General features: G+C 47.3%; 3 protein-coding genes across 9 annotated transcripts in view; all 3 read left to right on the forward strand.

Moving 5' to 3' along the window:
- LOC144149214 (uncharacterized) overlaps window positions 1–27,457 on the forward strand; it is a 268,987-nt gene that overhangs the window by 202,519 nt on the left and 39,011 nt on the right. The window lies entirely within an intron of this gene.
- Window positions 1–27,457, forward strand: part of LOC144149209 (uncharacterized) — a 273,731-nt gene that overhangs the window by 133,076 nt on the left and 113,198 nt on the right. The window lies entirely within an intron of this gene.
- The window catches only part of LOC144149212 (uncharacterized), a 112,802-nt gene that overhangs the window by 70,022 nt on the left and 15,323 nt on the right, over window positions 1–27,457 (forward strand). For 3 of the 5 annotated variants that reach the window (XM_077680747.1, XM_077680748.1, XM_077680749.1), the window contains exons 10-13: window positions 5,052–5,168; window positions 12,840–13,097; window positions 16,282–16,398; window positions 20,960–21,031. In XM_077680747.1, the coding sequence (XP_077536873.1) occupies window positions 5,052–5,168; window positions 12,840–13,097; window positions 16,282–16,398; window positions 20,960–21,031 (564 nt within the window). Of the gene's footprint in view, window positions 1–5,051; window positions 5,169–12,839; window positions 13,098–16,281; window positions 16,399–16,652; window positions 17,108–19,636; window positions 19,761–20,959; window positions 21,032–27,457 lie in introns of those variants that run through there. The other 2 variants (XR_013318233.1, XM_077680750.1) reach the window with 2 other exon arrangements.

Consider the following 27,457-nt stretch of genomic DNA (forward strand, 5'->3'; position numbering starts at 1 on the left):
ACTTTGGCTAACAGGCATGGCGCGTCGCTATGTGAACCAGGGTTCGAGATGGGTTGCACGCCACACCATGTGCACGAAGAATAATAAACCTGTAATGAGCGGACATGAAAAAATACATCGAGAATGAGCCGGAAGCGGACCTCGCGGCAGAAACGGCATTTTTACAATCCCTTAGGCCATTTACACTGGAGGACATCTCTAGGAGGCAGCCCAATATGGAGATACATTTGTCAGCTGGCCAACTTAAGCTTTGGGTGCACGTGGATTGAAATGATATTCTGTGTTGCTTAGACGACTTCCAGAAAGCAAATCGGCCATCTTGTCGCCAGTCATTTATCAGGCGAACCGACTCCTCTTTGAGTTTCCTTTACTAGTTGCTGAAAGATTTGATTGATTTGATTTATTTTAGTTTTTAACGCGCTGATGCAACGCAGGTGATGAGGCGCGCCGTAATGGAGGGATCCGGATTAATTTTGACTACCTGGGGATCTTTAACGTGCGCCGAAATCTCGGGCTTTTCTGCTTTTCGTCTACATCAGAAAAGAGGCCGGCGCGGCCAGGAACCGAACCCGCGTCCTCGTGCTCAGCAGCACAACGCCTTAGCCACTGAGCCACCACGGCGGCGTAACCAGGGAACCTGGTGAAAGGAAACATGCCGATCCTTTACTGTATTTTTATCATAACTGGGTACACAGCACGTCTTGCCCACCTCTAGCTTTCTCGGGGCCATATCTAATATGGAAAAAATGAAAAACTCGGGCCTCTTAAGTCTGCTTATAGGTGCATTAAAAGTGAAATCCTGGCGTGCTATTACCTTACTATAACGTTGGGCGTGCTATTGGGATAACCTTTTAACCTTAAGAGGCTTCGGAAGTGTTTGCAAGGGGGTGCTCAAGTCAATCGATTATTATTATTATTATTATTTGTTTCTGGAAACTAGAGCGCGTTATTTTTACCCGGTGTCTGAAATGAGTAGTGTTTTTCAGACAACTCTTCCCTGGCTTTTATAACTGAATATTGAACCAAACACTAAATATTTTATGAAACAGCTCTCTGCCCACTCCAAACATTCAGTGTATATAATTATTTAAGTTATTATTTGTTTTGTTCGGGAAGAGCAATCATACCCACTGCGTGGCAATTGAACTGCACTGTATGCCTTCATGCGTGATGCACACCCGCCACGGTGGCTCAGTGGCAAGTTCTGTGGAAATTCAGGCTCCCTATACCACGTAGTCTGGGAATGTCGCCACAACCCGGAATAGCTACCCCCTTTCTGTAACCCCGACTTCAAGCAGTGGGAGACAGCCCTGTCCAGCGCACACTTCCCAAACCATGTCATGCTGACGGAGAGTACGGAACGTGCAAAGACGATGCTTGTACTTATGGACTAGGAAGCCATCCCCGCGGTTATCAATGCTCAATAAAACTTCTGATCTCGCTCTCAGTGGCTGTGGCGTTGTGCTACGGAGCACGAGGACGCGGGTTCGATTCCTGGCCGTGGAAGCCGCTTTTCTAATGGAGGCGAAAAGCAGAAACGCACGTGTGTTCAAGATTTCGGCGCACGTTAAACATCCCCACATGGTCAAAATAACATGGAGCCCTCCACTACGGCGTTTCTCATCGCCTGTGTAGCGTCGGCGCATTGAATTCTACAATCAGTCAATCAACCATGCGTGATACAATGCACATAGACACAGTGAATAAAATTATGGGAAAGAAATCGTTTACTCGTCCTTACAAAACAACAAAAGTCTAATGATACCAGTGCGTAAGTTACACGCTCCGCCGCAGCGATGCAACATCCGACTTCCACCGCTTGCTCTGGTCCTGCCCTGCCCTGAATTTGACAAGGATGCGAGATCTTGCACCGATAGGAGCCTCCGCGTAGACGACGCACCCGCATACACTGCATAGACGCATGTGCTCCATCACCGTTCCCGCCTCGACTTCTTCCGCAAAGCGAGCATTTTCATGTTCACCTAATCACCTTTCTTCATAAGAACCTGATACTCCGTCATCCATGCCCTGTGGAAAAATAAACACTGTAAGTAAAAACAAGGCAAGCTGGGGATTAGCGACCACTTTTGGCAGAAGGGCCGGACGTTCTAGCTGCATGACTCAGCCGTATTGAGCCTCGTGCTCCGGACCACTACAGCCAGTTGTTTTGTTGTGTTTGTCTTAGAGGCATAATTTCCCTACATGTGCGGAGACCGGGGACATGGGCCCCGTAGTTTGAAAAATTAGAGGAGGGGGGAGGGAGCATGAGTCCTTCTGACCCCCTCTTATATAGCCCCTGGGTATCTTTTATATACATGTCCACCCGCTGACACAACAGCCACGTTATTTTGAAGTCTTTAGTTTATCTTAATCCCACCTTAATTCATTTTATTTCACATTAATCCCGCCGTACTATAAATGACTACTCCCTAATTATTCCATCTAAATTTATCTCAATCTCGCCCTAATCCATCTTTCTAATCAATAACTAAATTTGGCATTCCTTACAGGAGCACTAAAGGCTGAATGAAATTTTGTTTCAACTGCAAGATCATACGTTTCTTAGATCTCACGGCTTTTGTTCGACAAGCAAAGATGCTGTACTTGCTGAGAAATAAACAAAGCTGGCATTTCTCTCCCCTCCTTCCCTTTCATTTTTTCGTGATGTAGTCATTGCGTCACAAACTAGGAACGAGGCACCGGCAGCGACGGTGCAGTTCAGAGCTTAAACGCTGGCAACGGTAGCTTTTAAAGGAGCCATGAAGAGAAACTAAAACTTCATGTGATTTCAAAGAACTAGGATTCAGTATCTCACTCAGCTCCATTACAGCCCCAAAAGAGGTTTATTTAACGAAAAAAAAGCAACAAGTATTTAAAAACTTTCAAATTTTGCGCCACAGTGATGTGTTATGAGCAAGAGTGACGTCGTACGGGTAACAATAAAACATAATTTTCAGTGCGTTAACTGCACGTTAGCACTCAAGTGATGTGGTCAAATGGAACTAGAGGCCCCATTACAGACGTCCAGTCATGTATCGTCGCTACAGGTCAGTTAGGCGGCCTCCAATCGCACAAACAGGGTTCCGTGACGTCATGGAAAAGTTGCGGGAAATTGGCTAGGGGGTCGCGACTGCTTCACACGTTTTCTTTGATATCTCCGTCATTTGTTCGAAGATTGCGATGATATTTGTTTCAATGTTATCGGGACTAGGCAGTCTCTCTAATAAACCCAACTTGTATTCTGTCTTCATGGCTCCTATAAGTCTCCTAGCCATGACGGGCTACGGCTCGTTTCTCTGGCCGAGGATTCGACGTTTATGATTTTTCATCGACGGAATCCGAAACGCTTTATGCTCGGGCGGCCGGTGTGCCTGCCCACCCCTTATTCCCAAACCCCATCTAGCCGACTGCCAGCGAAGCCTCTTTTGAAGCAACAAGCGCCACTTTAAATATCAAGCGCGGCGTCCTGGGCTACTGGCTGACGCCGTCACGGAGACGTCTTCATTTCACGTCGTCTGAAGATCACAGCCATTTCATATTATGTTCTCTCACGCGGCGCGAACTCAGCGTGGAATAAACACTCTCCACGGCACCGAAGTCGACATTCATTCTTTCCTGCGCTCCCCCTGGCTCAAACATAACACGGGCAGAGTGACGCACGCTTTACGGATTATCAACGGCGGCTCGAGGCGAACGTGCGGATCAGTGGGCTAACCACTCGCAGTAAGTTCTATTCATGGGCGACTATGTTCGAACGGGACACGCTTTACCGATAGCAACATTTTAAATAAACCGTTCCTCCTCCTAGTCTTCCTTCGGGCGCGGCGAACGGGAGGTTGGAATCTCGGGCGGTTCGCTTAACCGCCTGTAGTACATCTTGTTTCTTTTGCCGATTCTGGTCAAGGAACTTTAGCTGCTTTTTTCCGGGTATATTGCTTGTAGAAGTTCGGGTGCTCGCTGTCGTAGGTTATTGACTTCGCTAATCGCGGGGCAATGCTTTTCAAAAACGCAACTGAAAGCATGATGGCTGACTGAATTGTGAGGGAAGCACCCTGCCTTACAGTGTACAAAAGCTGTAGTCTGTGTTTTTTCGATACGAGAGAGAGGGAATAACTTTAATGAAGACCAGCGATGTTAGCCGACCCGTCGGGGTGGCTTGCTACGCTAGATGAGAGAAGAAAAACAAAAAACAAAAAAAGAGAAAAAAAAAGTGAAAACGAAAAGATGTCATTTGATGCAACAAAAATTTTCAATTCCAAAACTCTGTCCAGTTCTGTGCTGCGAAGAAACTCCAAGAGAGCTTTGATTGCACGTGCAACCTGACTGAAACCCGACCAAGGACCTAAAACAGCTTCCAGCTCAAGTCCCGCACCAAACTGCCTGCACAAAGATAATATGAGTTTCTGTCTTTGCACGGTGTACTGTGAAATAACCTCACGTTAAGTATTGATGTACGCTTATTCCACGTGCTCAACCACGTAGGAACTGTTTATTTCAGTAAAAGATATATAGATGCTTCTACAATAAGCTCTCGCCATTTACCACTTCTGTGATGTCACAAACCATAGTAACTAAGGCGTTTCCTCCCTTATTAAACAATTGCTAGTTCCAAGAATGTATTTAGATTCTCGGCACTGTAATCCATTGATACAGGCCAACTTGTTTCCACCCTTTAGTGTCCCTTTAATCAGCTCTTATACATGGCTGGCACGCTTTGTTTCGCTTCTGGCCGTGCTTCGGTTCTCTGTTTTCGTACCGTTCATGTACATGCCGGTGTCATGTAAGGTCACCTTCAATGGAAACATAAGTCTTTCGCCATAACCAATGAAACGTGTCGCATAAGTACACTCTAAACATGCGTAAATGCATCCATAGTACATGCGCACTCAGTGAATAGAATGCGCATATGTTCGGAAACAGATGTGTTGAGACACGAGCCAACAAGTGCACGTGCACGTAGTTAGCATTACGCCTTGCATGTACTCGACGGTTTCTGAAAGGGTTTATTGCACGGCTCTGCATGCCTAACCCGTGACTCTCTCTTGTTGCAGACTGGTAAATTGACCACCATCTTCCCGATTGGAGCAGCCATCACGTGCTCAACACTCGCTTGGAACAATATTTACCTTGGCCTTGAGACTGGCCGGATTCGCGTGTTCAACATCAAGGTGCCCCTCTATCTCTCCCCTACTCTCTCGCATGAACCTTCCTCGTTTGTTTTAGGTGCAGAGCACTTTATAGGCTCGCCTTGTCGTCTTAGCTCGCTAACGGTCGATGCGACTGCCGTAATGAGGCGGCGCACCGAGATAACGGACCCAAGGAGAAGCTTCTGTACCGGGGTCAGAGAGCCACGCTGAGGCTTCGAAAACCACGCGGTTTAAGTATCCATAATCGTTCAATCCTCGTGAAGCGCTAGCGCTTGTCATACATATCCCGGTTATTTAGCGCAAAGGAAAGGGCAGGTACATATCAGGCACAATCTGTGTTTATAACGGACAGCCCCCGCGTTCCTTCAGTTAGAAACGCTCGTTGGGTTGGTTTTTACGGTAGTAAGCGAAAAAGCGGCTGCGCAAGGAAGAAATGGCGCCTTCTAAATGCTTCAGAAAGGCTCCAGCCGCGCAAGAAAAGAATGGTGCGTTCGAAATGCCGCAGAAATGCTCCAGCCACGCAAGAAAAAAAATTACGCGTTCGAAATGACACAAAACAACTCCAGCATACGAAACTAAACCAAGCACAAAAAGAACAAAACTCCCGCTGGCGCAGTTTCAGGCAGGGGGCGCGCGAGCAATGCGAAGGCGGGAAATTACAAACGCAACAGTGAGCGGATAAAGGCGATGCAGCCCATTATGGCGCATAATTGCTCTGCACTTCCGACAGCTTTCCCGTTGAGAGGAAAGGCTTTAATTTTTATTAATTTGTCAGAGCCTTCGGTTAGGGGGGGGGGAGGTTTTTACGGGTTGGATGAATAACAAATTCATTGTTAGCCTGTCTTGTCTTGCAAGCCTCCCATTACCTACACGTTTGATTTGAAGAGATGTTCCGTAGATCACGCAGGTCAAGCTCTTTATGCAGGTGTATATTGCATCCAGATTTTCTTTGTTTTGGATGGCTCAAAGCAGGCGTGTGCAAATATTGCACCTACTTCGTACATATAGCTACTGCAAAAAAAAAAGTCCTGCTGAGGAGGTCTACTACTGCCTGGTGTTGCTTTATACGGAAAGCAATTCTCTACACCTGGACAGGGGGCCTTGATATAGCATTGCCTTTGTGATAGTTCATCGACTGTTGCATGTGTGGCATGGAAACTAATGATAAATTGAGTTAACAATATTATGTCCCTAACAACTGCTCGATGCTTTTTCTCTTTTTAAAGCAAAGCTTTCTAGCTCGACCATGCAGTTAACGGTTCTTTCGTGGCGTGCGGGACAACCAACTATAGGTGTGTACGGGCTCGGGCTTACCCGAAAGCCCGGGCCCGGCCCGGCCCGCGGGCCGGGCTCGGGCCACCCGACTTACTTTTCACCCGGGGCCGGGCCGGACTCGGGCCGAAATGTAAATGCTCGGGCCCGGCACAGTGAAGCAATAAGAGTAGGGCAGTTTTAGCGTTACTTATACCCCTCTCAAACGTGCCTATTTCAAAAGTGCTCCGAGTTCCAAAAGTACCCCTCTCAAAAGTGCTACGAGTTGTGCCACGCCTCCGCCAGATGGCGCCACAGGTCCCGCGACCAAAAGAAGACGCAGTGAAACATCCCCCTCGCGAGGGGCACGATCAAATGCAGAGGCAGTTCCGGGGGCGCACGACACTAAGTAGTTTGCGTTACGTTAATGTTGTTGCACTTGTAGCAACTGCTGACGAGAGAGCGCTCGTTAGCAGTAATTTGAATGAGTCAACGATATAAGGCGCGTTCGTAGCGTCCCATTCTGTGTCGACTTTGTGGCGCAGTGGGTAGAGCACCATGTACATTGCGTTCCGCCCGCAGGGTCGAGGGATCGAAACCGGGTGCCGGATAGTATTGTTTTTTTATATAGTAGGGAGGGGTGCGGTGCGGACTACGGACGTCAACGCGGGTGACATCGTGAGTTACTGAAATGCTCTGCATTTAATACTAAGGTGTTCTATGATATCGCAGAAACTACATGTTGCTGACGCGGTAAAAGCACTGGTCAGGTTTCTTTTTACGTTCCACGGGACTTATCGTTAGGCTTGAGGCACATGTGGGCGCATGGCAAGCCGGCAAGTGTGAGAGATCTACAACGGCATGTCTTGGGATGAACTGAGCAACACATGCGGCTCAGTGACACACCACGTAGGGAAGTACAACGAATGACAATTCAGCGTGACTAGTTTCCACCTCTAAGTTCGGGCGAAAAAAATTTTCAAGATGGAACACTTTGAACTGCAAACGCTGCTAGAGAAACCTGCGTCTCCATCTGTTTTCTGTAGCAGTGCCCTATTCCGAGTTGCGTATCCTTCTCTGAGCCAACAAAAGTGAAGCTGTCAAAGACTGAGGTGACAATTCAACTTTAGTTTTGCTCTTTGTTTCGGCGGGAAAACATCGTGGCGAGCGTAGCTGGTGGTTGGAGGTGGCCTGTGCCCTCGGGCGTCATGGCCGGCAGACGAAGACGAAAGGAAAAGCGCAACAGGGGAGTAGGGTGGTTTAAATGCGCCAACAGCAGCCTAAAAAGTAACACTTAATATGATTGAAACTTTATAGATAAGCGATATGAGTCGGTTTAGAACGTAGTGAAGCGGTAACGATAAAATGCGTATGAATGCACGCGTGTACTTTGCACCCCGATAAAAAGAAGGGACCGAGTCCGACAGCCCTATATACTCTTGAAAAAAGGAAACGTATACGGACGAAACAACAAATCAAGTACACACCCTGTTTAAACAAACACGAACCGGCTAGTCCCCTGGCATACAGGTTCCATTTCTGGATAGCAATCGCAAGAATCAGGTTCAAATGCCCAAGGCGCCATTCTATTTTTAATTGCTTGTTTTAATTCATTTATGGCACATTCTGAAATTCTACACAAAATGCCGGGTGGTTTTGTTCCCTTTAGGCGAGCACCAGCTCTTTTTTTTTACTTTTCAGTGGTTTGGGTCATTTCGGTTTCGGCTACTTTTCTTCAATATTTTTCAATATGACCATGAATTTGTCCGTGGTTGGGGGGTTTTTCGTTCATCTTTTTTTTAGATTGGGTGGTTCGGTCACCTTTATGTCGGTTTCAATTCTTTCGTATGTAGATGAGCGAAGGACAGCTGCGGTAGGGATATGTACATGATTGTTATCGTTAATTGGGGTTGTTTTGCCCGTTTAATGTTGGTTGCCTGTTATTATTTCCTTTACGATGCATTTTACCGCCTTTAGGTAGTTTTCACTTCCAAACGTGCCCAAATCAGGCGCGGGCCCCTACGGTATTTGGGTTGGAAACACGCAGCCGGGCCGGGCCGGGTCCGGGCCATAAGGTTAACGTCTCGGGCCGGGCCGGGCCTACTGCGATAAGCACCGGGCCGTGCACAGCTCTACAACCAACTCCCAACGCGGCGGAGGCGGCGGTGGCGGCGGGGGGGGGTTCACTCACGGAGCACACTGTAGATGGCGCGGCGACTTTACACAGCGTTCTCCGCGCGGAAGTGCATGCTCGCCGCCGGCGGCGGCGGCGGCGGCGGCGGCGGCACGGCTTTGTCGTCTGCTTTAGCGCTGGTTGTTTTAGGCCTGTTTTGGCGCAGCTTCTCGTCCATTGCGAGCTTCCTTCGCACGACTGGATTAACTTGTTCGACATCATGTACTGGGTAACCTGGACCCGACGCAATTAGGTGGTCGTACGGCAAAGATACGTCAAGGATTGATTTGCAGGGTGGGAAAACGAAATGTAGAAACCATATACAGACATTTCGCCGCTAGAGAAAGGCTACCTTTTGCGCACTGCTTGCCACGAATGGGACTCCGTTTTCTAAATTGGTGAATAACAATTCAGTTGTGTTTTAAGAGGTATCACAAAAGACGAAAGGAGCAACTGGTTCTGATAAATAGGTATTATAAAAGCTCCGTCAGCTTTCTCGTAAGTCTCAAACTTATTAAGCTAACTAGTTTAAATCGTTATAAATGGGAATCACTAAGCTCACGTGCCGAATAGCTTCGGTGTCTGCGCTTGTGTCACGCGGTGGAGTCGCCTTAAGTTAGCGCATCAGGATGGCTAGGTTCCGCTCTCTCACCCTTCGAAAGACGCTCCTCTCCGTTTTCTTTCCCCGACTCATGGCTGGGCTACAGCGGTGGAGTCCGCTACTCTAGCCCGGCCGTAGCCGACGCTGCTGCAGCGTTCGCGACGCCGCCTCCGCGAATTCGAGGTAACGGCTGGCAGAATCTCTGGTTTCACTCTTTGTAAAGCCACGTTTGTGAATTCAAGTGACGTCTCATGGGCAATTGTTGTGGGTGTCGTTTAAAGCTTTGCTTTCCAACCACCTCTACAGCGTGGGTTGGAGCCAATTTTTTTGTATTTGAGACATTCTACGAAACTAACACTCGTTTTATATTCCCTTTGAACATACACGCCCTGGCTCAAAGCTCAAATTCAGATTTTATGCACCGAAGCTACAACCCAGCTAGCAATGAACCAACCTGGAAATAAAGCAGGAACGAGAAAGAACTACGCCAAACCAGTACTAGACTGTCAGCTGAGGTTGCCTTGCCAGCGGTATCAATACACTGAGAAAGGCTAGGCTCACCGTGCCTTTCAGTTTGCACCTGGGCTACGAGACACGCTATAGTTGAGGGCTGTAGTACAGATAAATCTAGTCCATCTGGGAAGTTTTACCACGCGCCTAAATCTTTACGCACGGTGTCGTTGTTCAGCTCCATCAGAAAAATAATTAGCGAACCCTTCCACTCCTGAAATTTAGGTGTACATGACGGTTAAACGCAGTAAAAATGAAAATGACCAAAATCAAAATGCAATGACCACTTCTGCCAAAATGAAAACTCAATGACTGAAATCAAAATGCAAAACCATAGATAGACCAAAACGAAACTCTTTCATTTTGCTGAGCGTTGCCCGAATGCAAATCTTGGGTTTACGTTATTGCGGATAATTCTGTGATTATTGGAACATTTGCGTTCTTCAATGGCTGCCCGCTCCTCCACAAAGCGACCACGCCCGGCCTACCCATGTCGCGCTAGAAGGTAAACTGCCCGACAAGAGTGAGTGACCTTACCTGGGTAGTGGCAAGATGTGAGCTACGGTGCTGATTGGCTCTCATTTGGGCATGATATAGTGCCCCACTTCTGTGCACAAGCCTGTGCTAGCAACAAGAAATTGTTTCTCACGTCACAAAAGGGGTGAAAGGCGAAAGCTCATTGTAGAAGCATTTACCGATATTTTTTTGAAACAAACGGTTCCTACGTGGTTGAGCACGTGAAATAAACGTACATCAAAGCTTTACTTCAGCTCGTCGTATCTAAAAAACACCCACTTCAGCTTTTATACACTGTGAGGCAGGCTGCTTCCCTCACAATTTAGTCAGCCATCATGCATTCAGTTTCGTTTTCGGACAGCAGTTGTACGCGATTAGCGAAGCCAATAACCTACGACGGTGAGCGCCCGAGCTTCTGCAAGCGATATACCTGGCAGGAAGCAGCTAAAGTGCCTTCATTAGAATTGCCCTTGAAATGAACTTACTGCGAGTGGTTAGCTGACCGATCCAACTGTTCGCCTCGAGCCGCCGTTGATAATCCGTAAAGCGTGCGTCGCTCTGCCCGTTTTATGTTTGAGACAAGGGGAGCGCGGGAAAGAACGACTGTCGACATTGCTGCCGTGAAGAGTGTTTATTCCACGCTGGGTTCACGACGCGCGAGAGGAAATTATATGAGAAGGCTGTGATCGCTAGTGGAGTGGTGAAATGAAGGCGCGCTCCTGAACGGCGAAGTCAACCCAACTGCTGCAGCCCCTTTCTCCCAACTTTACCATATATATCCCACCGTGAAAACCTCGAAATCCTCCCCGTTCCCCTCACATCAATCTACCCACCAAGCATCCCGACGAAGGGCCCGCACCTTGGCCCACTTACGCCTATTCCCCCCATCTCTTGACTCCATTTACGTGGACGCCGCAGAATACAGACACCGACCAGCTTTCGCTGCCGCTATTATAATAGGAGACAGACCGATCCCAGCAGCGGCAGCCACCATCCGCACAGCCCAGCCGCACGAGGTCGCTGAATCGGCAATAGCACTGCCCATAACACACCAACCGCTCCCATCCCACATATTCTCCGACTCTAAGACGGCCGTACGAAATTTCGTGCAGGGACACATCTCCTTCCCTGCTCACCAAATTCTCCTACCCCGCCCTCCTCCCGACCAAACCATAATCCTCCACTGGACCCCTGGCCACGTGGGCTTTGGCGTTGCGGAAACGGCTCACCTGGCTGCTCGAGGACTGATTTACCGAGCCCCAGAAGTAGACGTGTAGCAGCACGGCGCACGAAACTCCCGCAAACCCTTGCTTACCTTAATGACCTTACCACACACTACCGCCTACAGCGACTAGAACTACCTCCCTCTCACACGTCTCTCCTTAGCCCTTACACAGGTTGTGGCGACAATTACAGACCCATTCCCTCCCCACCAGACACGTCCTCCACCGCATCCATCCCACATTATATCCCCACACAAACTGCCCGACATTTGGTTTTCGAGGTGCCACACCACACGCGATTTGGCAATTCCCCTTTTTGCCCCCGCTCCGTTTACCCGACCCTCACGCTACCTGGCTGGAGGTGACGGGGAGCTCCCCATCCGAGCTACAGCTCCTGACCACCACTTGGGTTCAAGATTACCTGGCGTGCCTCCCTCACGTGAGGGACACTCGCTAGGACTGCGCCTTGCCAGAAATAAAAGTTTTTTTCTCTAACTCTCTCTCTCTCTCCTGAACGGCGCCAGCCTGGAGCCCGGGACGCTACGTTCATTCGAAACGGCGATTGTTGCTTCAAAAGTGGCTTCGCTGGCAGCTGGCTGTATGGGTCTGGGAATCCGCAGTAGACGGACACACGGGCCGCTCGAGAATTTAAAAGCGTTTCTCACTTCGTCGGCGAGAATCACAAATAACAAATCACAAACGACCAAGCCAGATTCCTGGGCCACAGTAACGTGGCGCAGTCCGCCATGGGGCGGAGACGTAAAAGCTACCATTGCCAGCGTTTACGCTCTAGACCGCAGCGATGCTGCAGGTGCATCGTTCCTAGTTTGTGACGTAATGGCTACGTCACGCAAAAATGAAAGGGAAGCGCTGGGAGAAATTCCAGCTCTCTTTGATTATTTCTCAGCAAACAACACATCGTTGCTCGTTGAACAAAAGTCGAGAGAGCTAAGAAACGTATGATCTTTCAGTTAAAACAAAATTCCATTTAGCCTTTAGTGTCTCTTTAATGTAAAGCTTTGAAATCTAACCGGGTATGCGACGTAGGGTGTGCACCGTCAGGCCTTCGCATATTTGCATTCTCCACCGCTCTCTTTCCCTATGGCGTTAGTACGAAACAAAAATAGGGGGGACAGTTAAGTGAGTACGGGTCAGCCAAAAACTCGGTGGAGAGATATGAATTACGAAAATTCGGGCCAAAGGTTAAACTCAGCTCATCTGGCACCGATAGACGTGGCTGGAGATCTTTAGGAGAGGCCTTCATCCTGCAGTGTACACAACCAGGCTGACGATCATTATGATAATTATATTAGTATGAAACTCAATGCTTGCTTCATTCATGCGTCGTACCCTACGATCAAACGCAGTCTTGTGGTGCGGCAGCAGATTGTAACTGCGTTCACTGATCTTTTTCACAGAAGAAGCAGCGCCGGGAGCGCTTCCGGTGCTTTTCCGCACCCGTCCACTGCATCACGGCAGCCACCGGGGACGAGCATAAGAAGTTTCTCTGTGCGGTCTCCACAGAGGGCGCAGTCGTCGTCTGCTGCGGGTCGAGCAACAAGGTACTTTGGCGGCTTCCGGAGTCCGCGCACCAATCGCCACCTTGTGTCGGCATCAACGGGCAAGTTCTCTACTTGACTGCACCAGGCTACATGGTGCAGATGCATGACCTAGAGGTGAGACCATCGAGTTGGCGGTGTCAGGTTCTTTGGTGGCCGTACATTTAAAGGGGACATAACGAAATTTTCCAACCTCGCACAAGAAAACAAATGTTCTCGCAAACTTCCAAAAAGTAGTCAATACATGAAAGAAAGCATGTTCAACATTTGGGACTTCCCGGCCACTATCTGATGATTTCTCTATTGCATTGGCGTCACGGTACCTGGTTTGTGCAATTGAAGGAAGCCGACCTAAGCCATTGCCAGAAAACAGGACTAAGAACTTGTAGTGGGGCCTCGGTTATGTTCGATCACATCACTTCAATGCTTGCATGCAGTCCACACACTGATAAACGTGTTGTAGCAGGTTGTAGTGCTACCTGTAAGACGTCACCTCCTGCCCATATTACGTCACTATGTCATAAAATTTGAAAGATTTTACTGTTTTATGGGGTTTTTTGTTCAAAAAACGTCTTTCGTTGCTGGAATGGAGCTGAGTAAGCTACAAAAGTCTTGTTCTTAAAAGTGGACTACGCTAAATATTTTGTCCGCAGGTCCTCTTTAAGGTCAGGGGTTGCCGTGAATGCCTGGCAGGAATATTCGGGGACAATTCCTGTCTGAAAAAAATTAATAAGCTCGTATATCATCGCAGGTGTTAAATATTGTTCGTCACAAAAGTTCCATGTGCACGAAATCATAATCGTTTGGCTTATATTAGCGAGGAGATTGTTACGTCTGCGATAAAGATACACACATGGCAAAAAATTCTTGTTTGGTGCCAGGTGTTTTGTATGATTAAAAACGTCCGCAAATGTGTGCGTAGTAGCATAGCATGGTCTTACCTCCACAATTCATTTATTCAGATTTGACTGCCTGGAACGCTGGCTTAATCGTGTGAACAGCGTCTTAATTGAATGGGCCGGTGATTACTGTGGCCTCTCCTAAGTATAATCTTGACGGTGTTCCCCGTTAAACTCCTCCGAATTAGTATGCAGCGCGTGGTTGCTAGGCAACGTTGGAACGTTGGGGTGATTCTTATGATGAAGTATCGTGGCGAGTACACATGTGCGGATAACGTTTTGCTTGTACATCTCATTCTAAGATGAAGTGAAGCCCTCCTCCATTTTAAGATAATAAAAGTAGTGGCACGAGTGAGATTGACAAAAAAACTCTAGCTGCCTGACAGCTAAGCACTCTTGACACTTTTTCGCCTGAACCAAGATGTCTTTGCCAGAGTATGTTTGGAAAGATAAAGATGGGGTGGTGGATACTTTGAGGAGGACTAGTTTTTCACTGGAGGCTGGCCCGCACCGCGTCCTGTGCTAAACGATGCGTTAGCATTTAATTTAAACATTTTTATTAACAACAAAAAACGATTATATCAAGCCTGAAAGCTACACCAGGAGTTGTAGTGCAGAAATCAATGGGGTTGGTGGGGTAAAAGCAAAAAACCATTTTGAACACTAATTTGACACTATCCTAATTGTATACCCACGATTTATGAACAAAAATAGCCCCTAGGAGATGGAATCTGCACACTGCTAAGAATTGAATATGCGAATTCCTTGTCAAACGCATTATTGAGGGTTGTGGGCTTGGTTCCCACCTGGGCTGGGCACAATGTTATCCAATTTGGAGAGCCAATATTCGGTCCGATTGGAATATTTGATGCTGGGGACTATTTGTTACAGCCTTCAGCACACAAAGCTGAATCACCAGTTCGTAAGTGGTCACACATGTCCAGTCAGTTGCACCTCTGGTTCTTTTGAAGTAGCTACCACCGAAATGTCGGGGTAAGAGCGACAGCTAAGCTTGCTGAAAGGAACGAAGAAAATATTGCAGCCGGTATTGAGAAGACTGCGCTATCTGCTGGTGTTTGAAAGTGACCAAGGCGTCGTACTGCTGAGCACGAAACTGCAGGTTTGGTTCTAGGCTGTGTACAGCTGTTTCTTTTGCCAAGGCAAAAGACAATCAGCTTCGTGTATGAGATTTAGGCGTATGTTAAGAACTTAAGGCAGTCCAAAATAGCTATAGCCTCACCAGCTGGGCTACGGTATGTGCCGATATCGATGGGAGGTGAAACTTCGAAGTGTAAATTTCCAGTTGTAAAACATAGAAAACCCCGACACCGAGTGCAGATTTTTGTTGTTTTGTGAACATGTTTTCCAAGGAAAACAAGAACTTCGGTGTCATTTATTCTGCTGCTGGCAGCCTAATGGTGGAAGATTGTTTTAGCCAGCAGGATTTAACCGGCGGCATTTTTTCTCGGCACTTCTTGAGGAAGTTTGGGTTTGTGGCCGACGGCATGCGGTGTGTTTGTTGCTGGTGTCTTTCGATGGCAATTCGCTGACGAAAGGGATGATATTGTGAAGGTGCAGCCTTCATTTCAAGTGGTCACCAAACTTTTTCGTTTTGTGTTTGGCTTTCTAGCCTGAGGGAATTTCTTCCTCAAGCACTGCACCTGCACTTCTCAATAAAATTTCCCATTGATAGCGAAATCGCTGAGCGCGGTTAAGCTATGCGAAGCAGTATGGGACTCGGCGCAACGGGCCACCAATAGGATTTGCGTAGTGTTGCCTGAGAGTAAAGCAACCAGCCACTTTAGAGTTATTTATGGGCCTTCAAAGAGGGGCCTCCATAAGCCATCACAATGAGTCTAAAAGAAGCTATCAAGAAGGTTACATGAAGGGTTCCATCAAAGTGTTCAGAAGGATCAGATGGGTTACAATGGAGGGGTGGCGAGCTATCATTCGATATACTAGAGCAGCTTGCAGTAATTCTACAGGAGTTTTTGTGTGAAAGCATTGAACGGCCTATTGAACGAAAAAGGCAGCGTCTGGCATTGGCAGCCTGGGGCTTCATGCACATGTTTCGCATTAATAAAACACTGAAACGCACACTGCTAGGTAATAAGTGGACATGTGCACTGGCGGCGATGTGTTCCTTAGCACTGGCTTCACATCAGTTTACTAATCGGAGAACTCAAAAACACATTAGTTTAGTGCAGAGCTTGAAGGAGCACTCATTGGCGTTAAATTGGACATCACGGCTTCCACACGGACTACTGATAAAAAATATTTCGGTGTCCCTGGGGTTTTATTATTGTTATCATTGTTACTTTCTTTCCTTGCCACGGTGGCAGGGTGCATCAATGCGTCTGTGTGATGAAAATGTGGGCGGCTCTCTTCTCTTTGTCGTCTAGGAGGGCCACAAAGAGAAGTCTTTTGGTGTCAAGTGCAAAGCCATGGGAATACGCTTTTACGACAACTACGCCATCATCTGCTCTGCCGCCGGCATGTTGTGTTTCTACCGCACCACGGTAAGCCTTCGCCTGCAGTGAAGGAGTAGTACGGAGGAAGTCGAATGTCGATGAACAGCATGTTCCATGCAGGAGTATAGCAACACTGAAAAGGGTATCTTTTAGCTAAAGTGACGTATTCCAAGTTTTGAGCAATGGAAGGGAAAGGGGGGAAGTGGGCCGCATATCTGTTCACTTCGCTGCAGATGTCATCGAGAGACATTCGTCTACTGTTGCTCCTGCCTCATAAATGCCCTCTTCTCTCCCTTGCCCAGCTGTCATGCTCTTCTCCGTTGTATCGCATCTCTCATGATAAACATGGTGAAGCTTAAGGCAATTCAATTTTTCCTGCGTTCCACTACTTGCGCGCCATCTACTGCATCTTGTGGGCCTGCTCTCTACGGCATGCCAAGGGGTAAGGCACACTGTGATTGCGTGAAAGAACTCTTTACTTACATCTTCCAACGCGCTGTCGCCCGTCCGGGCATACACACACACACCATCACCAGAACTCCCAGCGTCCCGAGTCACAGTCCCCGCGCGCGGTTCTTCCTCACCGCCCGCTCCTACACGTCCACTCCCCGCTGCCCCGTGTCCGTCAGCGCCATCTCTCGGGCCCCGACGTCCCCAGGTCCTGCGGCCCGGTGGCCGTACGGAAGGTGAGGAGGGTGAGGGAAGGTAGCCCATGGCGAGGGGCTCCAGCAACACCCTCTAGGCCAGAAGGTGTAGTGCCAAGGCGCTCCCCACAATCTTTTATTACTTTTGCTCTTGAAATATCGAGCTCTAGGCTCGGGTTTGAACTCTTTTGGTATTTGAAATTAGAACATCGTTTTTCATTAATTTTTTTATTCGCTAAAACGGAGCGCACGTCTTTTTAATTAAGAGACCACTGCTAATCCGTGTTATATATTGACGCTCTGCCCCACATACGCCTAATGTTTTCTTTTTGGCCCACAGAGTTGACAAGCATGAGGAATTGTAACAGATTTACTGGTTTGGAAAGGCTTTGCCTATATAAGCTTATTTATTTCAGGATCTTTATAGCTTCTGGCCAGGTTGCGGAATCGAGTAGCAGACAGACAGACATAAATTTTCGATTTAAGGGGGACTCACCCGATCACATTCCAGGGGACTTACTAATTCATAACCGACGGGATTAAAAATCGTCGTCTTTCGGTATAAAAAGTTTAAAAGATTCATAGAAATGTTTCTAACGGCCTAGTTTGATTCTTTTAAAAATAAATCCCTTCTTTACTGAGATACAAAATAAACAAGAAAAGCATTTTGGTTTGTTCAGTTTTAACCGGACGGCGCTAGCTGTTTAGCATGCAGCAGATTTTTTTTTTCTGTCCAGAAATGACATATCTCTGAAGCCAGCAAACTAGACCGTTCTGAACATTGGTGTGTATTGGTAAAGCTTTTCGTATTCGTGCGCGATGGTTTTGAAGTCCGTGGGTCATGAAGTAGTAAGTCCCATGGGCACGTTGTAGCCCAGACAAGACTAATCTTTCTTGGGCTACTTAAACCTGAAAATATTGGTCAGCAGTCTTTGTTGAGATAGGGAGGTTCCCGTTTGAACCCATTCCCATTTCAACTTTGTAGCTTGTTCCAGTCGTTGTTGGTTAGGGAGGTTCCCGTTTGAACCCACTCCCATTTCAACTTTCTAGCTTGTTCCCTCCCGTTTCAATCCGGGGCAAAACATACCGACCTTCCTGTTTTGTTCTTTCCCATTTCGTGTGCTCCCATTGGAACCCATTCCCATTTCAACCCTCCTCGTTCGTTCCCCCCCTCCCCGTTTCAACCTGGTACAAAACGACCTTCCCGTTTCGTACTTTTCCCGTTGAGCCCTTCTGGGAATGATGTACCCAGCTCGACTCAGGTAGCTGGGACCTAGGCGTGTGATTTTTTAAATTAAAGTTACTTCTGACGTAGCCCACACTAACAAATTACTTACGTTTGTCGTAACCTGACAATTTATTAGGAGTTACCTTCGTCATATTCCACCGTTCCAAAATAAAGACGCTGCCGCGCCTGGTGGAAACAACGCCCAGAGGCGCCTTATTTATCTACACAACCTCACTGTAGTGGTCAGTTTTACGATACCAGGTCTCAATTAAAAAAGGACACGTTTCTGCTTTGCATCCGTCGGCTGGTACAGCATGGGTGAATTACAGCTGAAACCATACCCTTACGTCTGCTCCCGCGTTGGTCGTATGGTCTGGAGCGTGTTGCTCGCACGCATTCTCCGGCAGAGTCCGTTTGGTTGCATGGGAGTTTCTAATTATCAAATTGTTTTATGTACGAATGCACATGCACTTCTTTCCATATGTAACACCCAAAAAAAAGGAAAAGCCGAAAGTTAACAAAGCAGAACCGCTTGGCGCAGGCGCAGGGCCCATTTGTAGCGTTCGTACATCTTGCCTAGAACGAAGTTGGATCTTTTACCAAATACAATTGTTAATTTACTAGAGTTAGTAAAAGACTACTCTTTCATTTCTACACAGGGAAAAATGTTACGAAGTTTAATTACAAAATCTAGCTGACTAGGAAAAATGCATCTACTGAAAGCCTTAGTAAACGTATTTTATGAAATAAGTCAAGTTTATTATGGGTCAAGCCGGTGGCTCCTCAGCAGCCTTTTAGTGTTGGGCTAACGGTCAGTTTATGTACAAACGTCTCTGAAATGATGGCCATTGAAAGTTAAAGTTGAAATTTTCTCTTGGACGAAATGGTTCGCACACATTTTTCGTCCTGGTGTTAAGAACAATCCAAGCTTTATTCTTTTGCGTGTACTTTTTACAGATAATACATAGGTGGGCACGCAGTAGGTGTTAAAGCAAATGTAGTGCGTAACATTTTAGGAGTCATTCAGCTAATGCTTCAAACATTTTTTGAAAAACCCACTGCAGGCTTGAGAAATGGTTTTTATTTAAGCCTACAGAGACATGCGTGGCGGGCAATGAACGCAGTTTCCTCGAGTAGATCCTTGCAGTAGTTACATTTCCATTTGGATACAGGCTTATTGATTAAAAAAAACACGCAACGGACGGCATTTGAAGCCACATCGATGCAGGACGTTTCGTTCACGAGTTTTTCGACAGCGATATCTTCCCGACCCTGTTCTGATTAGTTCGCCGTGGTAGCCGCTAAGACAACCGGTACTTGGAAAAAGGTCTTACAAGAGCATATATTTGTTTCACCACGATTGTTTCTTTTCTGAGGAACGCCATGAATGAATGAACTTTTTGATTCCGTACAGAAGCCACACGAACGAGAAATGTGAAAGCATTTTCTTCTTCAAAAGCTTTACCTGCATCAGAGGAAACAAACTCGCCCCCCAGGTTGGCAGGATTTCTCAGAACATTGTCAGCAGAAAATAAAAGGCAAGCGTTCCAGGCTTTTCTTGGGGAGGCAGTCGGCACTTTTCAGAGATGATGGTGATCATGGCGATGCTGCTGCTGCTGATGATGATAAGGATTTGCAGTGGACTAAAACAACAATAGCAATATGAATAATAAATCAACTGAGTTTATTTACTGTGCCCAGGAACAATAATCAGCCCTTTTGCTGGTAAAGGTATGTTTACAAGTACAAAGGGAGTTAACAAACATGCATTACAAATAAAAATAATTAGAATAATTGATACTAACAATAAATCTGGTTTACTTACGAGTCTAGAAACAGTAGCCAGAGCTTTGTGGGCTCATGCAAAGTAGTAACTTATAATATAATATTATTTGTATTAGTATTTTGATGTGCGAAAATATGAAGCAGCCAACATTCGTGAGTATGCATACAAAAGCGAAGTGAGACTGTATGACCCACCGCATCAATTCACTTTCGCCGTGTACAAACAAACCTGTAACGGGGATAATGAGCAGGACATTTTGGGAAGGAATTGAAACGGCAAGGGCTTTTTTGGGAATGGGTTAAAGCAGGAAGGATCCAAATGGGAAGGTCGTTTCGGGAACTGGAGCACACGGGACTGGTCAAGCCGGAAGTGATTTTCAGGAATGGGTTCACACGTTACGTGTTCGAAAGCAAATGGGTTGTTTCGGGCTACACACCTTGAGATACATATATGTATCCCAAGATAGACTGCCGTCTTTAATAGAGAATTAAAGTTTTCTCTCCCATCTTCGAACCGTTATCTACAGTAGTGTTGGGCGTGCATAAATTTGTAGCTTTCTTACATTATATGTCGACCCACGAAGGGACAGATTTATGGGAGGGCACTGCTTATGTATTTTATTGAGATCTGTGAGGACAAAAAAAAAGTAATCCGTTGTATGACAATCCCACTAAGGACTTCAGTGCTGCTTCTGCCTGAAGCACGCCTATACACTACTTGGAATCTCATTCCTAAATTAGCTTCGAGGCTTATGCCTTAATGGTGCCTTATTGTAAGGCGTCTGTTAGGTATTCCCAAGTAACTGTTTCATTGTCTCTTGGCAGTGTGTTGCGTCTTCCACCCTTGACTATAAGAACAGAACGGTTTAAGAATCACTGTGTTGATGTCTTGCTGTGGATTGTTTCGACCGACTCTTCACGAGTGTCTTTTTTCCTGTGTTTTCTTTTGCAGGACTTAACACGCGAGGTGGAGTACTATACAGAAGGGAACACGGTCAAGTGCCTAGATGTCAGTGGCCCTGTTGTAAGTGAACATGAGTTCACGCTGACTTTCGGCGATCTCGGTTAGAAGTGTACAGGTGTTTGCACCTTAACTGATTGACGTGTGCGGGGAGTGGTGCTACTATAGTCTCGAGCTCCGATGGGGTGCTTCTGATTTGCAATACCATAGACCGGAGCGCATGTGGGTTGCTGAGATGTGCTTTAAGAAACGAGGCCTCTGATGGTTGAATCAATTAAGGGGTTGTTTTTAACATCTGAGCCCCCCCTCCACACTTTCTCAGCAGAGGTAACACAGTATATACCTTAACTCCGTGCTTTTTCGAGACTGCACCTTTGTAGTGGCCTCTTTGCTGTCCACGTGTTTGCTCTTTATCTCCCAGACGAGAAAACCACGAAAGAGTACAATCCGAAACAGTCCGAAACACTAATGGATCGACTGTAAGCACAAACGGACCAATGCTGCTTTCCATTGGTCCCATGGTGTTTTGGGCTTGTCCTATCGGATGTGCAGTGGTCCTGTTTTATTAACGCCATAGCGTTATTAGGCTCATTTTTCGATTTCCCGTGGCTCCAAGCCGTCCGCTATCAGCCGTGCTCATCAGGCGTCCACGGAAATACCTCACCGCTGCCAACCGGAAGCTATGACTGAGGCATCAAGATTCCAGGGCTCCGCTGGACCTGTAATGTGGAGCTAACTCAACAGAGGTTTGGAAAGGAAGATAGGGTACAACGTCGGATACGAAACAAAGGACACGGCGTTTTCTCCAGGGCCGCGCCTGCACGGTGAAGTTTGTTCTATGCCCAGTCGGTGGTAGCATGCTCGGAAGACACAATCTCCAGTCGTACCCGCCACATAAGCCCTCACAACAAAGCGTCTTTCCACTTGGAGACCGAAAATATAAATTTCCGGTAATTCATGTGTAGAAGCGACTCGTGGGCTACGCGGCATGTCGTAGTGGAAGTATCCGGAAGAATTTCGACCTCCTTAAGATCTTTAACGTGCGCCGAAATTTCGACACACTGGCGTTGTTGTTTTCTGCTTCCATTAGAAAAACCGCCGCTGCGGCCGGGAATTGAACAAGCGTCCTTGGGCACAGCGGCGCAACGCTCTACCCACTGGACTACCGCTGTTTGTTTTCAACCGGGACTTATTCCGGCACCAACAGTGGGTGACCTAACTAAACCAGGGGAGAAAGGATTTACGCCGATCTCCCAGAAATCAAGGAAGGCATAGATTATAAGCCGAGAATAGCTACATAAAGCCGACTATTTAGAGTCTAATCATATAAGTCTTCAAAATACTTGTCAATATTCCCACGGTTATGTCTCTTCGTCAAGTCCAGTTTGGTAAAGGACAGATCACGCCACGCCGCCAAGTTAAGAATCATCCTAAAAATAGGTACCAATATCTTCCCAGAAAACAGCCACGTAAGAATGCTCGGCGGGGTTCTAGATAAGCGGGTAGTTCCCAACTCAGAATAGACAAAAAAAAAGAAAACATTTAACCAATTATTGCCCACAAGCAAAACGTCCAACCAACAGAAGAGCAAGAAAACGAGAAAAGAAACGACAAGACTTACGCAACCACTGATCATGACCAGAATACTACAAAGCCTGCCGTACTACAAATTTACACGCACCAAAGAAAGTGAAAAAAACGTCATCATTAGGACAGCATGTAAGGCAGTTCACAACCTCACAATTTTGACCGTGAGACGAACTAACAAAGGGTGGACCACCAGCGTAATAGAATGAACTTGCAAAGACGGGTCTAGGAGACGGGGAAGGCCATTAACTCGATGGCGGGAAGAAATAACGATACTCCGAGCAAATAATGGACTCGGGAAGCGCAGGAAAGGAGCGTGTCAAGGTCAATGAGAGAGGCCTTCACGCTGCAGTCATCCTAAATAGGATGTTGGTGATAATGACCATGAATAGGTCCTGAACTTGTGTCTTCCTAACGCATTTCAAGAAATCGGAGAAACGACTCTCCTAGCACCAAGAAAGTGGATGCAAAAACAAAATCTTGGAAGGGGGGGCATCATACCCCTTTTGAAAAGAAACAGACACCCCAAACAGGCCCTTCCAATAGAAAAGAAAAGACAGGCACACCCCTCCAACCCCTTTGAAAGGAAACCACTGCACGCCATGATAGACACGGCACCGATCCGGCGACCCCCATAAAAACTCCCCTCTACAAAACCAAAATATGGATAAAATCCTACACAAGAAGGGGCGGTATGGCACGCTCAAGTTCATTCGGGGAAAGTTGCAATATCATGAGACCACAGTACACACCGACTCAGGAATGTATGAAAGCACTAGGCCCCAATTGTAGTTGACTACCCTGGAAATCTGTGGATGCATGACTCTCCAACATACAGGAACAAAGATGTGGAAGTTGGGGCCATCCTCCTGGCAATCCTAATAGCGGAAGTATCAAATAGAAGCCTAACATCATTACAGACTCACAAACGATGTTATACAGTTATCTGGAGGCAGAATACCAAGCGCTTCGGTAAGATATCCCCATTCATAATGCATAAAGTTAACAACGTCACCTGGACAGCCGGATCCAATGTTCTGGAAGCGAGCGACGCACTATGCTAGAGGCACACGAACTCACATACTGTGTTCCTTGTGACCACCACTACCACACTGCCCTCTTTGAAAAACGGTGAGAACGAATCCTCATCCTATTCCTAGGAACACAATCCTTCCCTTTGCTACGCCGAGGTCTCGATGCCGAAGAATCACAAACTCGGTGGACGAAAAACCAACACAGTTATCTGAAAATCCATGTGCGTTGGTGTTCGGCGGGAACATCAGACGTTAACTTACAACTCTGCTAAAACAGGTGAAACATCCACCCACTTGCACGCAACCTAGCCATGTCCAAGGGTATGGCCCGGGGAGAACAACTCAAACAACGTATTCCGCTTATTTGATGCATGGGAGGCAGATTTGACCAGCTCGTTACCTCAAGCTCTGCGGGAGCTGATTGAGAGGGTGTCACAGAATTGCGAGCTAATTTAGTGGCGGATGTGCCGGACGGGAGGAGAGACAAATAACTCCTCCCTACGTGCGAATTCAAGGATGTGGTTCAGACCTGCTAACCGGCGATAGGTCCACGCCTGATTGGCCGCTGGGCACGAGACGGGGCACGGGATAGCCGTTTCAAAACAAAGCACATTTACTTTCTCCACATACACAGGAAATCAAGAACAGGCTGACACAGAGGGTATGACGACTAAACAACGTACTGCAGTTAACTGCAGTACGTACTGCAGTTGGGTTCACAGCTGCCAAGAAACCAACCACAGAGTACATTGATCACAATGAAGTAAATGGTCCCCGCCGTTACGAGCCCAAGAAGAAGACGACATTAGATGAAGGGTGATAGTAAACTGTACAATAGGTGGGGTTGGAGGCTTCCCCCAACTGCTAACAAAGGCTGAAGTAGGCGGATATAGAGGCCGTGCAGTCCACTTAGAGAAGTACATCAGAGAAGACGAGTAGAAAGAGTCCGAAGAAGGGTGGAGAAGGGGAGAACAGCTTAGCTGCGCTCCGGCTGATGGTCTCGTTGGGGTGACGGAGGCTGTCGGCCGTCTGTGGTGGGGCGCGGCTCGTCAGCGACGCAATATGGGCGAACTTCGGCCGCGCACTTTCCCCTCCTTGAGGCCATTTTCGGGGGCCCGGAGTTCACCGTCGTCGTCGCTCGGACTCGCCAGCACAGCCCTCAAGGCCGACGCCGCGTCCCGGCCGTCCGTCCGGCCACCGCCAGTTCTCACTCCATTCTCCCCGCAAACCCCGTCCTGCACCGTGCACACAGTCCCTCGGGCCGCGCGTCTTCCGAGAATCCGCGGGGCGTAGGCTTTCGTTGGCCGCAATACTCGCGCCTATTTCTCCCCCGCGAAACATATGGCCTGTTAACCCGGGTGCGAAAAATGAAGGCGAAAACACTCGCTTTCTACGCCGTACGCCTCCTCTTGGTCCAAAAATGGCGAGCGGCAAAAAAAAAAAAAGTCAAGGAGGGACATGAATTTCGCGGCAGAAGGAAAGGGAACTCGGAGCAGCTGCGTCTGGTGCCGTAGACTCAGGTTCCACCTTTGAGCTCCCTGCCATCTGTTTACCCCACCTTCCTTAACCACAACAATTTCTTTCTTAACAAATATCTGCTCTCTCTCTCTCTCTCTCTCTCTCTCGCGCGCTCTCTCTCTTTGAAAAAAGCAAAGTTGTTCAGCCCGGCCTAGCCATCACAGCATAAACATTGTGATACACTGACACTGACTCCTCCTCGCTCAAACTGACCAACACCTAGCATTTTCAACTTTTCACGCTCCCAATTAAAGCCACAGAAGCGCAGAGCCTTTGTCTCTCCTCAGACACAGAGATTAAAAACCATGGTTGCTAGTCTTGCTCTTTCCGATACTCTTTCGTGCTCGTGAAGCACAGACCGGAAATGTAGCAGCTGCGTACGAGCATGCTCCGTAGGAGCCGAAGTATCGCTATCGCGCCTTACATCTTAGGATACAAACGTAGATGTCTGCAACTTTTTTATTTCCTGGCAGGGAGGCTTAACCTGGTGTGAATGATCAAATTTGTTGACCTTACATAAGGTTATATTGGCCGTTTATGGTCAGACACGCCCCTACCTCACTACCTTTTTGGGCTACATGAGAGCCTAACGCTGCTCCTGATCAAAAACGCTGTCTGTGCGTATGGTGTCCTTTTCTGCAAAAAATGATCGTAAACATCAGTCCCCAACAAAAGGCCAGACCAAATCAGTTCGAGTGGTGAGGACACCTGTGGAAACCTTCAGCAAGTTTCTACTTGCGCACTCTGAATACAACGCCACGCCTCACCTCATTGCCGAGTGCCTTGAGAACGGTGTGGGCAAAGATTGCAACGCCAAGGAATTCTGTTGTAGTGACCTCCTTGAAGAGGTTGATCAGGAATACCAGAAGTGAGAATCTTCTGGAACAAGACTCTCTGCCAGAACTAAAAGTGACCGTCACTCTTAATATGAAATCTGATGAGTGCTACCCAGGGCTTCAGCCCAAAACGGGAACTACTTCCAGATACAAAAGCTGATCTACTATTTAACAGGGCTGGCGAAGGTGTTCCAGATGCACGACGGATAACAATCCACCATGCTAATTAACAAACTCATCACAGACATGAAGTTCTTATATTCAACCGTTTCGTACATATAGCTTTAACATCTTGCCCCATCAGTTCCTACGTGCTAAACCTGCAGAGGTAGATCATTGCTGTATCAGTAATGAAAGTCAAGCTAGTTGTTATGGTTTCATTAATCTAACAGCGCTGAGACGGCGGGGACAAAGGAAGGACAAACACGGCGCTGTCTAATAACTAGAAGTTATTGAATAACTTTTATTTGATAGACAGGGCTGTGTTCATCCTTCTTTCTATATCCCCGTCGCCTCAGCGCTGTTAAAAGAATGAAGATCATTGCTGCACTTGATCCACCTTTGCATGGCCACGCTATTCAACCTTGTCAAGAAAACGGGCTGGGTGCCCACCGTGCGAGGGAATGATCATTCCACAGAAAGCTGCAGTAAACAAAAAAACAACAGACCGCGTAATTCACACCCTGCATATTATCGTTCTCGCGACACATTCGAAAATAAAAAAAGCACTGCCGATTACTATACTTCATAATGCGAAATTTGTGCGCAGCGCGAACTGCAGTCTTCTCAGTCATAACAAAACTTGTTGCTGAGCTAGTTGGTACATGTTTTAAGGAAGAAGAAAACGTGGCGCAAACTAGACGTAGACGAAAGAAAGACGTATATGTCTTACCTCGTTACCACGTTTTCTTCTTTCTCAGTCATGGTGCATATCTACTCCCTCTCAGTTAGTGCCACGTGATCAGCGAACGCACGGCGGCACGCACTACTCTGCTGTTATCTTGCAGCACGTCGCCGCCGCCGAGCATGTTGTTTCAAATCGGGTTTGAACCTCTTGTGCAAGTGTAACGTGGTGCTGATGAACCACGGAGTACGAGCGCTCGGCGAAAATGTTAGGGAAAGGCAGTGAGAGATATGACGCCATAGCAACACGTGCCGCCCTCCGCCTCACACTTTCGCCAGACTCTCCTCTTCTGTTTTCCTTGTGCTTTCCGTGTCTCGCTCGCTCGCTCGCTCGGTGACGCGAACATCGCCGCAGCCACTGCCAAACCACGATACCGGGCGCCAAAGTGCTGCGCATTAAAATGGTCTAGCTCATAGTAGCTTTGAATCCCTCTTTCTCTAAAAACAGGCAACCTTGTGTGGTTTTTCATACATTGGCACAACTTGCTAGTGGGGCATTCGATCTTCACAGCAATGGTTTTCAACCATGAGTGAGTCAAGGATTTCTTTTGGCATTGCATCAGTAATGCAAGACGTCATGATGAAGTATACTGGTATGCGTCATGTGGCCC

This window comes from Haemaphysalis longicornis, unplaced genomic scaffold (genome assembly GCF_048455015.1).
Source record: "Haemaphysalis longicornis isolate Haplotype H1 unplaced genomic scaffold, Haemaphysalis longicornis Haplotype H1 scaffold_8, whole genome shotgun sequence".
In the NCBI taxonomy this organism is placed as follows: domain Eukaryota; kingdom Metazoa; phylum Arthropoda; class Arachnida; order Ixodida; family Ixodidae; genus Haemaphysalis; species Haemaphysalis longicornis.